At 37.5% G+C, this 14,699-nt stretch overlaps 1 protein-coding gene across 3 annotated transcripts in view; it reads right to left on the reverse strand.

Annotated features, from left to right (window-relative positions):
- LOC149544813 (uncharacterized) overlaps positions 1–14,699 on the reverse strand; it is a 50,250-nt gene that overhangs the window by 11,263 nt on the left and 24,288 nt on the right. The window contains exon 3 of one of the 3 annotated variants that reach the window (XM_089795396.1): positions 10,291–10,457. The exons of 1 other annotated variant lie outside the window; for it this stretch is intronic. Coding sequence is in view for 1 of the 2 variants with exons in the window: in XM_089795395.1 (XP_089651521.1) it covers positions 10,286–10,359 (74 nt within the window). In the remaining variant the exon portion in view is untranslated. Of the gene's footprint in view, positions 1–10,285; positions 10,458–14,699 lie in introns of all 3 variants that reach the window. One more of the 3 variants, XM_089795395.1, reaches the window with a different exon arrangement.

The raw sequence follows: 14,699 nt of genomic DNA on the forward strand, positions 1-14,699 counted from the left end.
ACACCATGCACTGTCCACACCTTGAACTTGGTGATGAAAACAATGGGCAGCCAAATTGAATGGATGAAAAATATGTATAAGGAGGGTGAGTAGATCCAAATGTTTATGACAAACCACCATATGTCACAAGCAATTTTCAGAACTTTCTCCCGCTTGGAATTATTGAAGGTAAATTTTAAACTTTATTTAGCTTCATTTATCATTTTAATTTTTGTGTCATACTTCACAAAATTTAATACATATTCTTAAATTTTTGTGTTATCAACTTATCATATTAACTTACAATTTGAATTAACATGGTAATAGGTTGCTGAAACAAGGTTTGCTTCACACACAATCGTCCTTAGACGACTTGTGAGGGTGAAAGAGGCATTGGGTCAAATGGTTATTAGCAACAAATGGGGTGGATGGAAGTAAGCTGATATAGAAAAGGCCAAAACTGTAAAGGATTTGATCTTGAGTGATAATTTTTGGAATAGGGTGGAATATGCATTAGAACTCACCGAGCCCATCATGTCTATGCTTCTGTATGCTGACACGAATGAGCCTTGTTTGGGGAACATACATGATGCCATGGACTCCATGCTAGAAAGAATGAAATCAGTAAGTTTAAAATTTTATACAATACTTTATCCTTGTTTATTCAGAGATTTTGATTTTTGATTTTAATTAAGTTATTAACACTACATCAAGATAACTTACATGTACATCATTTGACATCCCCAGTCATTCAAAGGAGAGCGCAGGATCCTGATACCTTATACACTAAGGTGGAGAAAATTGTTCTACATCGTTGGAACAAGATGACTACACCTTCACACCTCCTGGCATATGCACTTTCTCCTAGATATTATAGCAGTGAGATACTTGCTATTCTTGGTAGAGTGCCACCATATAGAGATCCTGAAGTTGCTGGTGGATATAAGAGGGCACTTAACAGGCTCTTTAGTGATCCTGATGTGGCATCAAATGTTAGGAGAGAGTTTGTTGATTTTGTCTCAAGAAAAAATGCAGAGCCTGATGCAATCAATGACCAAAGTAGATTGGATGCCATTGGATGGTGGTACTTACATGGGGAAAGTTACATGTACCTCCAACCTCTTGCCATTAAGATCTTGTCACAAGTATGTATTTAAGTTTTTTTTCCTTTTCTTATGGCCACTTAGCTTGTCGAATTAGCACTCTTAAATTCCTATTGTATTGTAAAATTACTTAGCTAATTTTTTAAAATTTGTTGGTTGTCTCTCTAGGTTGCGAGCTCTTTTGCTGCTGAGCGGAATTGGAGTACATACTCCTTTATCCACTCAGTGAAGCGTAACCAGTTGGATTCGAAGAAAGCAGAGGACTTGGTATTTATTCACAATAATTGGCGCCTCCTATCACGCAAGGATCCAGGATATAAGAAGAGACCAAAGAAGTTGTGGGATGTACTACCTGAGACTTCTGACTTGGATATGACTATCCAAGATATATCTAGAATTGCCTTGCTAGATGTTGAGGAGGACGAGGAGGAGGATGTGGCTGCATCTAGGGCTAGTGGAACCGGTTTGGATTCCAATGATGTGGAAAATGTCAATGATATAGATGAGGATGAAGCCATTGATCCCTCATATTTTGATGACCCATTTGACCCTTGAAGGGCATTTGCATCTTTGATAAACTATGTTTAAACATTTGTCATTGACTCATTGACTCATTTATGATTTATCACTATGTTTCACAGTTTCAAACTTTATTAAGTCATAATTTATTATCTATTAATCTGATGAAGTAGTCTATGTTTCGAAATTCCATTTTGCATTTTAGTAATTCAATGTATGATTTTATTTACAACATTAGCATAGATTAATGAGTGAGTATTTAATGTTTATCTTTGACATTTGGCATTGATCAATAATCAAGTAACATTGATATATTCATACTATGGAATGACTTAGTTTTACTTTTACAACTATGTGAGTTTTATTTTTTTTTGCATATATATATACTCACGAACCCACCCACGAACCCAAATGGGGAAAAAAAATTGCCCAAACCCACGAACCTAACCCCGAACCCAAACCCGTCCTTGAACCCGAATCGGCAACTTAGTAAATATTCCTTGTTAGAGGATAGACCCTGTTAGGAGTCTATGAATACATTCAGTACATATGAGTCCCTGTTAGGAGACTTTGAATCCCTATTAGGAGATTCCAACCTTGTTAGGAGTTGTGCCAACCATGTTAGGAGTTGTGGAAGACAGCTAGACCCACTACCCAAACAGCTTCAAGGACAAGACCAATGAACCCACTGTTCAAATGATCTCTGCAATATTCCTTGCAGAATAATAGAATGGTACTGTATTGTTCCTTCCTCTTTCTCTGTCCTGTCAACCAGACCTCTGCTTCTTCTAATCTTGTAACCAAATCACGAATCTCACATCCAATAATCCCTTGGATCGCTTGCTCGCATTCCTCAAGCACTCTACTCCTTTTCGCACTTTGCACTTCTTACAATGATCACAATACTTGAACACAGTTGCAATCAAGGGAAACATCTTTCCTTTATACCATATCTTCATAATAACTCCTTGAGTCGGCCTTGAGGCTTTCCCTATTAATTATAATAAGATAATTAATTAATTACAATTACAATAGTACTGTCGGCTCACAGTCTATACAAAACTTCACACGTGCGATACTAGGGCTTGCGCACTCGCTGACATCATCCTCTGACTATCCTTCGTCACTGTTTGACTGCGCATCTCTTCATTACATCTCAAATGTAAGATAGCCAACAAACATCAGGAACTACTTTCCCAATACTTTGTCTCTAAACTGCTCTCTGTAAATCAGGTACAACTTTCGTCATGACCACGTCATCAAGACACTGTGTCAAACATGTCCATAATTGTGCATCACTAAACAATCAAACCATTGTCCGTACCATCAAAATCTTTGTCTGCTGCTCAGCCAATCTTTATAGAAACTGTGCTATGTTCGCATCAATGACAAACACAGTCATGAATGCAACATGTCAATAATCTCCAATGCTCAGGATACTCCCCAAATATAGTATCATCAGCATTCATGCTAACAATAATGTCATCCTTAGTACCCTTCCAGGTAAACCTCTCACATATCTACTTACAGATCTTAAAATAACCGATGGCCTACTGTAGGGCTGTCATGAATGGTGCGCATAATCTTTTCCTTCAATTTGGAATACTCCATGACCTCACAAGCGAAGGTGTTCTTGGAATACACAACTAATAATTGAGATTTCCAATCAGCTGAAATCTCTAACATAGAACGATGTGAGGCATTGGTTGGTCTTGTCGACAAAGCATTTGCGCAACTACATTGTTCTTCCCCTTAATGTATTCAATGTCAAAGTCATAAGCTTGAATCTTGCTGATCCTTTTTTGTTGTCTCTCATTCATTCAACTCCTTTTGGCCAAAAAAGAAGCACAAGATATTATGATCTATCCTTACCACAAAGCGTCCACCCACCAAGTATTGTCTGAATTTGGCCAGAGCATGCATAATAGCCAACATCTCCTTACCATAGGTGGAATACAACTTCTCATGTTCCTTCAATTTCCTACTCTCATAAGCAACAAGGTGTCTGTCTTGCATAAGCATGGCTCCAATACCATCATCTAAAGCATCACACTCCAAGATGAAAGGTCTAGTGAAATCACGTAGAGCTAGGACTGGGCATGTACTCATCACCTTCTTGACCTTGCCAAATATTGCCTCTAAATCTGTAGACCATTTGAAGGCCCCTGCCTTCATAGGATCAATAAGAGGTGCTGCAAATTGTGAAAAACCCTTCACGAACCTCTTGTAGTAAAACACAGCCCAAGGAAACCTCTCAAGTTTAACGCATTTTTCGATGGCGGCCAATCTAGAATAACCTGAATCTTCTCCTGGTGAACTTTGACTCCATTAGCACCAATCACATGCCCTAAATACAAGATCTCTATCAATCCAAATTCGCATTTGGATTCTTTAGCAAATAATGAGTGCTGCTCCATAATTCCCAAAACCAACTCCAAATGTTGTAAGTATTCCTCCCATGTCATGCTGAAAATCAAAATGTCATCGAAGATTACCAAAACAAACTTCTACAACTGCTTATTCAATATATGATTGATGCATGACTGGAATGTAGTAGGCACATTTGTGAGCCCAAAAGGCATCGCCAAAAATTCATAGTAGCCATAGCGACATTTGAATGTCATCTTATGCAAATCTTGCTCACAAACCTTAATCTAATGGTAACCAAAATGGAGGTCAATATTTGAGAAGTAGACAGCTTCATGTAGCTCATCCAAAAACTCATCACTACGGGGTATAGAATACCTGTTCTTAATAGTCTTCTTGTGCAATGCCCTGTAATCTATGCACATACGTAGAGTACCATCCTTCTTCTTGACCAACACCATGGATGAAGCTAATGGGCTAGAACTCGGCCTTATGTGTCCCATGTCTAGTAACTCCCGAATAGTCCGCTCTATCTCCTTATAGTGTCTTGGATGACAATACGATGTCATAATAACTGGATTGGCTCCTTCCTCCAACTCTATCACATGCTCAAACCCACGATCAAGAGGTATACCCGGGGGAATATCACCTAAGGCAAAAAATCCCTTGTATTTGTCTTGTTGGAATTATAGATGGAGTAATTGAGACGAGGGGGTGAATCAGTTACCACAAAAACAAATCCTGATACCTTAGATGTCTTAAATAACTAGTTACTATTGTCACTCAGTAAACACTTCACAAAAATGCTATAACTCGGTAGATTAACTTGTTACTGAACTTTAAGCATTCATAATTGTTAGCATGCATGCAAAAGTAAATAACAAGAACACAAGAGACACCAGATTTAACGTGGAAACCCAATATGGTAAAAACCACCAAGTAACTAACTACTAATTTTCACTCTTCTAAAATGAGCCCTGTTAGGAGCCAACCTTGTTAAAGGTTACAATACACACTGTTAGGTGTGACCCTGTTAGAGGATTTAATCACCCTATTAGGAGTGACCTTGCTAGAGGTCTTTGGAACAATTCAACTGAACTATCCACCTTGTTAGAGGATTTACAAAATGGCTGCTAAACCAACTCTGTTAAGAGATTTTGAAATCACTACTACAATGGTTAGAAAGTAACAATGAATTGACCTGAATAAGATGCAACTGAATTTGCTGATTACAGATCTCTATACTGCACCATTAGATCCTCCGTGATCAAATATAGCTTTGCTGCTCCTCAATGATCTCTGATCATCCTTCAAAATTTGCTCACCCAATAATCAATCCTTCACATTCGCATCACATCAAATCTATCACAGACTTAGAATTCGCAACTTGACCTCTTATATATACCATTCAGATTATCAAGTCGGCTCATTCACAAGTTACATTTACCAATAAACCATACATCAGTCGGCTACAAATATTACATTAAATAAATAAACTTTATTTCACAAAACAATGAAATCCTTCATTGGCCGACCCTACTCGGTAAATACTGCTTCCATGAACAATTTCTTGAGTTAACCAACTCAACTTGGTTAACACTGCAAAATCCTTTGGCTGCCGAGTGAACTCGGTAAGAATTGAATTTCCTTCGCTGACCATGAGAGCTTGGTAAGAACTATTTCTACCATACTTCCCTTTGATGACCGAGTAAGCTCGGTAACAACTGAATTTCCTTGCTTAACCTTGAAAACTCGGTAGACTCTGTCTGTACAAGGTAAAGCCTGAGAATGCTCGGTAGACACTGTAAACCTTCTTTGCTAACCTTCTAAGTTCGATAGACTCTGTCTTCTGCCTTGCTGACCAACTGAGCTCAGTAGACTCTATCTGATAATTGATATGATATTTGTGTAACATCAAAGACAACACACAATTGAACAATTGTATCCGACATGTCTAACACAGCTTGAATATCAATGTGCTGTTGTTTTCCCAAATCTGAATCAGACTTGGTGGAGATAAAACAACGTACTGCCCACTTTGTGTCCTCACGTCTTAAAATGGATTCCATCCTATGAGCTGAAATGATCCTGAGACCCCTATCAATCATAGCTCTGAGGATGACCTGCTGCTCACCTTTCATAAACTCAATTTGTCTTTGATCATGATAGATGGTGTATCTACCAAGAGTTTGGAGCCACTACAAACCCAAAATTGCATCCATTCCACTTAACTCAATCACATAAAAATCTGATATGAGAGTATAACTCTCCAACTTAACTTCAAGTTGTGAAACCATCCCCATACACTTAAGAAGACCTCTAGCAGCAACCTTGACATCAAAGTGCGGAACCGCATCCACCTGCAACTCAATTTTTGCTACTATAGAAGTGTTGATGAACTTAAATGTAGCCCCTGTATCTACCAAGCAAACCATTTGCTGCCCTTTGACTACTCCTTTAGGACGAATAAGACTACCACTAAGATCTCCAGAGAGGGAAGCAGTTGCAGGTGTCTGATCTGTAACTTGTTTATCTACAGTTCCTGACTGGGGCTGCTCATGAACATCATCCTCCTCGCTGTCATCAGATTTGTTACCATCATTTTCATCATCTAAAACCACTTCAATTTAATGAACCTTGCCTTCCCCTCTACATCTATAATCCGGTGACCAAGGTTCCTTGCATGTAAAACACAAATTTCTCCTTAGCTCGTTTCTTGACTCAAAATCAGTTTTGGGTGGGTCGCCCTTATTCTGATTTGATAATTTCAGATTGGTTTTGGATCCTTTGACCAGCTTTTTACAAGGCTGAATCGCTGAAGATGAGCTATCCAAATCAAGTTCCATCTTGATTGCATCCTGTAAAGTACTCGGTTTCAGCAACTTGACAAATGCCTTGAATCTCCCACTCAATCCTTCCACAAACAGCATTACCTTTTTGCTTTCAGTCATTTTTGGGACCATGATAAATATCCTCTGAAATTTATCAATGTAGGTATCCAAGGATCCACTGTGTTTGAGCTGAGCTAATTCTCTGTGGTAAAACTCTATCTCCTTCCTGTCAAATCTGCTAATCAGTTTATTGCTAAACTCCTCATGTGAACTAATCATGCCATGATTTTGGGTTACCAACCCATGGTGCCACCAATCGTAAGCTGGTCCATCTAAATGCATGGTAGCAAACTTGATTGCATCGGTTTCAGACATGGGTTTAAGTCTGAGAAAAGTATCCAATTTTTGTATCCAGGTCCTAGCTGTAGTTTTCCCACTACCATCAAATATTGGTAATGAGAGCTTGTTTATAGCATGTTTTAAATATCTATTAGGAGTCCTTGGCCTCATATCCTGTCTAGGTTTCATCATCTCCCTTCGCTGGTTCATATATTGGACAAAGCCTAAAACCCCTTAACATTGTCTAGAAACAAGCCCCATTCAGCATGTATACCCATGACATCTTCAGGTATGTCTCCTACAGCTCCTGCATTAACAATCTCATCCTGTTGTTCAGCAAAATCCAGCATTAAGGTCCTGTTTGTAGTTCGCATGGGTGTCTTTTTGCCATGCAGTGATCCAACCACACTCCCACCCACGCTGTGATGACTTTCGGATCTTCTAGGCCCTATATTCTTCTGTTGTATAGCTTGCGTGAGTTGCTGCAGAACAGTAGCAACCTGATTTTGTCCATCTCTCAGAGCCCTTAAGGTATCTCTCGCTTCTGTCTGCCTCCTCTACTGCACTTGGAATCCTTTCAGCCATTGAATGTACTCCAATGACCTCTAAAACCATTTTGCCCTCAGGAATTTGTGGAGGTTAACAACATGCAGTTCTCTGTAGTACTGGCACATTCAAGAAGAAATCCACAAGGCAACAGGTTCACTGCTCTCATGCCGTTGTAATAACTTGACTGCAAATAATGCTCCAAAACAAGTGCTAAAACGGAACAGTTTTCAATTTGCTTCTTTTTTATTACTGCGAATGTGGCAAAGACTGTTAATCATCCAGTACTGAGGTTAAATTACTAAGAAATTTGTAACCAACACAATGTTTGAAAAAGACCAACTACTTGCTACAGCCTGTAAGGAACTTGGCAATCACAACTTAATTCAAAAGATTATAATACCAAAAGAGATGCTACAGGTGCACTCCAGAAATCAAAGAAATAAGTTTACCCGTAGGCCACATTAGATGATGAAACACTAACATTACTAACAGAAGTGTGTAGCGAACTCCCAAGTTGCACAACGAAACAACCCAATTAATATCAGTGAATTAACTTATACTGACCACTGGCCAGATTGGAAAGGATCTGGATCTCCACTAGCAACAGTGAATTGGATTCTATTGCAGACCATCCCTTTTGCATACAGCAACAGATTTCAACTTGTTCGAGCAATGGTAAGATTACCGCAACTGATCCTAATTGCAGACTTCACACCTACGCGGGTCAACCATGTATTCTTTACCGTGACAAGCCTGTTTCGGGTGCTTGAGAGAATAGCGGCCAGACATCTTTCCAGGCAATCCCCGACCTATAACCAATGTCCGTGCACACGCACACTCAGGAACTGGAAATAGTAAAACCAGTGAATAGGGGCTACATCCTATTCGAAGATGCAAAGGGGATTTCGTCCCTTGCAGAACAAGAAATTACCTTGCAGAGCAGAATGGTTTTAATGTTCTGTGTATCAAAGAATGAATGCCTGCATTGTCCTCCCCTCATCTCATAGACCATCTGCATCCTCAACACACACAAGGAGGGAAAGTTACAAGAGCAAGCATGCAAATGCGACCGCCAGGTTGTAATCGTAACTGTCGGGAAGAAGAATGTAATGGTGGACAGAAACAGTGGAAGTGGGTAGCCACGCTATGCCAAGTCACAAGAGCACCAACAACAAAGTCCCAGCTGGAGGTGCAAATAAGACAAGGTGAAGATTACAAGGAAAAGAAACAATACAATTTTGATTATACCGCTCCACACTCGTGACACCCCTAATTGAATTCACTTAAGCCTATCGGGGGTCAACATAGGCTAAGTGCCACCTTCATAATCTGTTGACGGGAGGGGACAGGACAGATAGTCAAGGAACAAGCATGATTATTGGGTGCAGTTTTATTTGAAAATCATATACACATTGAGTGAGTGTTATGATGTGTATCAAAATTGACAAAGGGTGAAGTTTTAAGTTGTTAAGTTCCACAAAACATATCTTTTGTATATCTTGATGTAATTAAGATTGGTTGTGTTGTGACCTTTTCACACCATGACCCCATTCCAAATGAGGATACCCTCTTTTTTCTTGGCAGTGTACTAGTTTGTTAACTTGGTCTTAGTTGGCAATAATTTTGATATTTCAAGGTTAATAAGGTAGAAAGTTTGAGCAAGGTTGGATGCTAGTCAACTCCTAATTGCGAGTTAGGATCTTGGAGTAAGTTCGAAATTTTAGTTGTCAAGTCCTGATCTAGCACTTAGTGAAATTTTTGGATTGCTCTTGAATGAAACTCAAAGAAATTACCAAGCTTCCAATCAGTCCAAGGGCTTATCCATATGGAATTCTAGAAAATGGACTCAACATTGTGAGTGAATCTGAAAGTGCAAATTGGAAGCAATGGGAATTCCTAATAAAAGATCAAATTCAAAAGGATAAGCAAATTCTGATTTGCCTTGATGCACAATCCAAAGACTTGTTCAAAATCCAACCTGCAAATCAGTCAAAATGCTTAAGCTAAAGGTGAAACCAAGTGTTCCTTTAATTCAACATGGACATTAAAAAAATTATAACTTTCAAACAGCACTTAGGTGAATTTCAATCAGGGATAGAGAATCTGATCTGAATGTTGATAGATAAAACATGGAGAAGATCTGATTATTTATTAAATACTTAGAAAATTCTAGAGATGGAATTCAATGGAATTCCAAGCCAGGTCAGAAACCCGACTTGACTTGGGACAAAACTCCAACGAGGTCATATTCTGACCTCTATCAGGACAAATTGCCAGCATCATGTTGAAACCTGACCAGCTTAGTAGATGAAAAATCTTAGGATAAGGTTGGGATCTGGGCTTGCTGATGAAGTTTTCTAAACTTGAAACAAAGGGATTGGACTTCAAGATCAAGTTTGCAAACATTGAACTTTCAACAAGTATTTACAAGAATGGAGATCTGATCCAAGAACATCGTAAGAATTTAAACCAAGGATTTGAAATTCAGTTCCAATTTGGAGAAATAATCCAACAGAAACCTGAACGAGACATGGCAAGTTCCCAAGGCTTTTGAAATGGACCTCATTGAAAAATTCCAAGAGAGGTAAGACTTCCTACCTCACCTGGAATAAAGAGAGGTTGGATTTCCAACCTCCCTTAGGATTAATTCCTAAGCCTTCGCAGATCTCCATCCAGCACTTGAAGCAGATGTTGAAAATTCATGATTGATTTGATTTGAGCAGGATGGAGATCCAAATGACTAAAGGGTAATTCAACTTGATTTGAAAATCTGCAATGCATTTTCAAAATTTGAGGTGAGAATTCAAACACTTAAGATCAGAATCCATATCATTTCAACAACATCTGATTTGTCTAAAATGAAAATTATAAAAGATGGAAAAAGAATTTGATTTGCAAATTTTTAATTCTAAATTGGGAAAGAGAAATTCAATTTGTCTTTGACAGAACACAGACTTGCAACATGCTTGAACAAAATTTCCAAGCCTTAAAACGAAATCCCAAGAGGGGTCCAAATTCGGACCACCCTTGGACGTAATTTCTAATACCCTTTGAGATAGATATGTGACCCCCATTGAGAGATATGCAAGTACAATCATGTCAGCCAGGGAAAGAGGTGAGCAAGTTGTAAACAAAATGGAAAACAAGCCAAGTCGGCTATGAAGAATAATTATATTAATTGCAAATATTGAACTCAAGATCAGATTGAATCACACTATCCCCCCAATGGACATGTCTCTTAAGATGGAATCCTAGAAAGGAATGATTTAATTTTTCAATTCAAATGGCAATTTGAAGAGCAGAGCAGATCTAAATGAAAGCGAAAAATCAGAATTGCAAACAACATGTAAGGCAGATCTAGATCAAATGTAATTAGGATGCAAGCAGATGAAGATGAATTCCAGCAATAGTGGCGATCTAAATCTGATTTCAAAACTAGACACAAAGCTGATCCTACTGAATTTGCAAAGGAAACAAATTGGAAATCAGAATTCCAATCTAGAAACAGCAATTTGAAGAGCGGAGCAGATCTAAATGAAAGCAAAAAATTAGAATTGCAAACAACATATAAGGCAGATTAAGACCAAATGCAATTTGGATCCAAGCAGACGAAGGTGATTTCCAGCAATAGTGGTGATCTAAATCTGATGTCAAAACAAGATACAAGGCTGATCCTAGCGAATTTGTAGAGAGGAAACAAATTGGAAACAAATTGAAAATTTAATGACAATGCAAGGGTAGGATTAAGACTGAACAAGAGAAATTTCTTCATCCACTCCAATGCTAAATTGAAATCATATTATTAGGAAAGGATGTTTTACAGTATCTTAATTTTTGTTCCCATTTTTATGAACTTAACACAAGGTTTTTCTCTTGTTTTGCGAGGGGAAGGAAGGGAAATGTTCAAGATTGAGTCTTTTTATGTGCAAGAATCATTGCAACATCAAGGGTAACATGGAGAAAGGAAGGACACCATGACTTCAAGGCTTCAAGTAAGATGAAAGCAAAAGAAGAGCTGGAATCGCAATGTTTGAGGCTCAGTTGCAAGGGATTTCACAATCAAAACAAAGGATATTCAATATAAATATGAAAGATGATTGCAAGTCCAAAAATCAACATGAAATCTCAAGACCGCAGACAATTCCAAGAGGCATGCCAAGTAAAAGAAGAGGTTTAAGGTTGGAAATCAAAATAAAAAATGGAGGAGCAAGTGCAATAACCTACAAGGGAAAAAATTATGTGAAGCCTAACCTACATTATGCCTTACAATATGATTCAATGTCCTATAAAGAAGATATCATTGATACAACTATCAGGGTTTAATATCCAAATTTGTTGGAAACCTCAACCATGAGTGATGATAGAATTTCAAATATACACATCTCATGGAAAAAGTAAAGTCGTGATGCAAGGCAATTGAAAAGCTCAAACCATCAAGTAGGATCAAGGCCAAGACACAAAAATAAGTGCAATCTCAAGAACATTTCAATGACAAGATTTCTAAAATGAGGAGAATGAAGAGTGGAGTTGAAACAAAGAATGCAAGAAAAACATGTAGAGGTGGAGTCCATTCATCTTTCAACCAATCGAAGGATTCCAAATTAATATGTCCAAGTTCATCCAATCGAGTTATTCGCAATGGACATATGGAATGCATTTAATATCTTACCCTTATAAATTTTTGGAAGGAATATGTATTCCAAACCAATGTAATTTTATCATTGGTCAACATTTAATGCTTGTAAGCACTGGACGTAACAACCCTTAACTAGGTTATTGTTATATTTCGGTCGTTGATCTTGAATCAATCCGGGCCATCTATTGTACTTGAAGCCCCTATATAAGGCTTGTTCAAATCATTTGTAAAGTAGATTTGAAGAAATTGTTGCCAAAATAATTGCAAATTCATTGTTGTTTCATGGTGAATACTTGAGTTATTTAGGAGTGAAGTAAGGTTTCCTACTTCTCACCTAGAATAGGGTTTTCTTATGTTAAGTAGGAGTTGTTTATGTTAAGTAGTAAGATAGTTAAATGAAAGATATTACTCGTGGTAATTAATGGTAAAACTTACATTCATAACTTTTGGTACTTGTTAATTGCAAGTAACAATGCAAGCTTGGGTAAAACTACATCGCAAGCACTTAACTTCAATTATTTCATTCTCATTGATTAGCATGTCTTATGATTTTGATGTGTAAGAACAAATTATAAATACTCTATACATACTTAGAAGATAGTGTCTTCCTTAGCATAGTTGTCTTGGTGAAGCAAGGACTAGTTTGGTTTAACCACATCTTCAATAGTCTCTTGCATTGGTAGATTAGAAGTAGAAGTAGCTTAGATTTCTAAACTAACATCCCATTTGCATTTTATTTCAAGTTGTTGTTAGGATTGGTTAAAGAGCTCAAATTGAATATACACATCTCATGGAAAAAGTAAAGTCATGATGCAAGGCAATTGACAAGCTCAAATCATCAAGGATCAAGGCCAAGACATGAAAATAAGTACAATCTCAAGAATGTTTCAATAAGAAGATTTCCAAAATAAGGTGAATGGAGAGTGGAATTGAAACAAAGAATGCAAGATAAACATGTATAGGTGGAGTCCATTCATCTTCAACCAATTGGAGGATTCCAAATTAATGTCCAAGTTCATCCAATCAAGTTATTACCAGTGGACATATGACATGCATTTAATATTTTACCCCTATGAATTTAAGGAATATGTATTCCAAACCCATGTAATTTTATCATCGGTCGACATTACGTAACAACCCCTAATTAGGTTATTTGAAATAATTTTGGTAGTTGATCTTGAATCAATTTGGGCCATCTATTGTATTGGAAGCCTCTATATAAGGCTAGCTCATTCATAAAGGAGATTTGAAGAAATTGTTGCCAAAATAATTGTAAATTCATTGTTGTTTCATGGTGAATACTTGAGTTATTTGGGAGTGATGCATGGTTTCCTACTTTCCACCTGGAATAGGATTTGCTTATGTTAAGTTGAAGTTGTTTATGTTAAGTAGTGAGATAGTTAAATGAAAGATATTACCGGTGGTAATTAATGGTGAAACTTACGTTCATAATTTTTGGTACTTGTTGATTGCAAGTAACAATGCAAGCTTAGATTGAACTAAATAGTAAGCACTTAACTTCAATTATTTCATGCTCATTGATTTGCATATCTTATGATTTTGATGTGTATGAACAAATTGTAAATCCTCAACGCATCCTTAGAAGATAGCGTCTTCCTTAGTGTAGTTGTCTTGGCAAAGCAAGGACTGGTTTGGTTTCACCACATCTTCAATATTCTCTTGCATTGGTAGATGTGAAGTAGAAGTAGCTTAGATTTCTAAACTCACATCCCATTTGCATTTTATTTCAAGTTGTCGTTAGGATTGGTTAAAGAGATCAAATTGCCATATCATTCGTTTAAGGAAAGTTGATAGATCCTCCACAAAACACAAGTGAAAGTCCCTGCGTGATTACCAATAAATCACATTATAAAATGGAGTTGTGTCCAATAGAAAATTGCAAGTACACATTGTAAACCTTGGGGTCACTTCACACTATCACATTTCTACATTGTTTCCTTGTCCAAGAGAGGATATAATACCTAGTATTCTATCTTGCTCATTGGGTGGTCACAAAACTCACATTAAAAAGTTGCTTGCATGCTAAGTTGGTGCTCAAATCTCGAATTAGGATATTGTTGCCTCCTGAAGTTTGGTGCCTACAAATTCATTGTAGGGGATTGGTGTTTATAATGGGTTGGTGCCCATAAACATAGTAATTTTCATATTTCTTTGTGCAGCTTGATTTGGACAGTAGATCCAAGCAGCTATTCTCACCATGGCTTTTTCCTCTCCAAAGTTTCAACATACATTTGGTGTTCTTATGTGTTGATGTGTAATTGTGTTTCTTTTACTTAGCTGCATTAATGATAAATAAGATTCACTAAAAATCATAATGTTGAATTGGATTTGAAATTGGAATTTCTAATTCAACCA

Source organism: Cupressus sempervirens, chromosome 8, assembly GCF_028749045.1.
Source record: "Cupressus sempervirens isolate cs-2001-9-10 chromosome 8, ASM2874904v1, whole genome shotgun sequence".
NCBI lineage: Eukaryota > Viridiplantae > Streptophyta > Pinopsida > Cupressales > Cupressaceae > Cupressus > Cupressus sempervirens.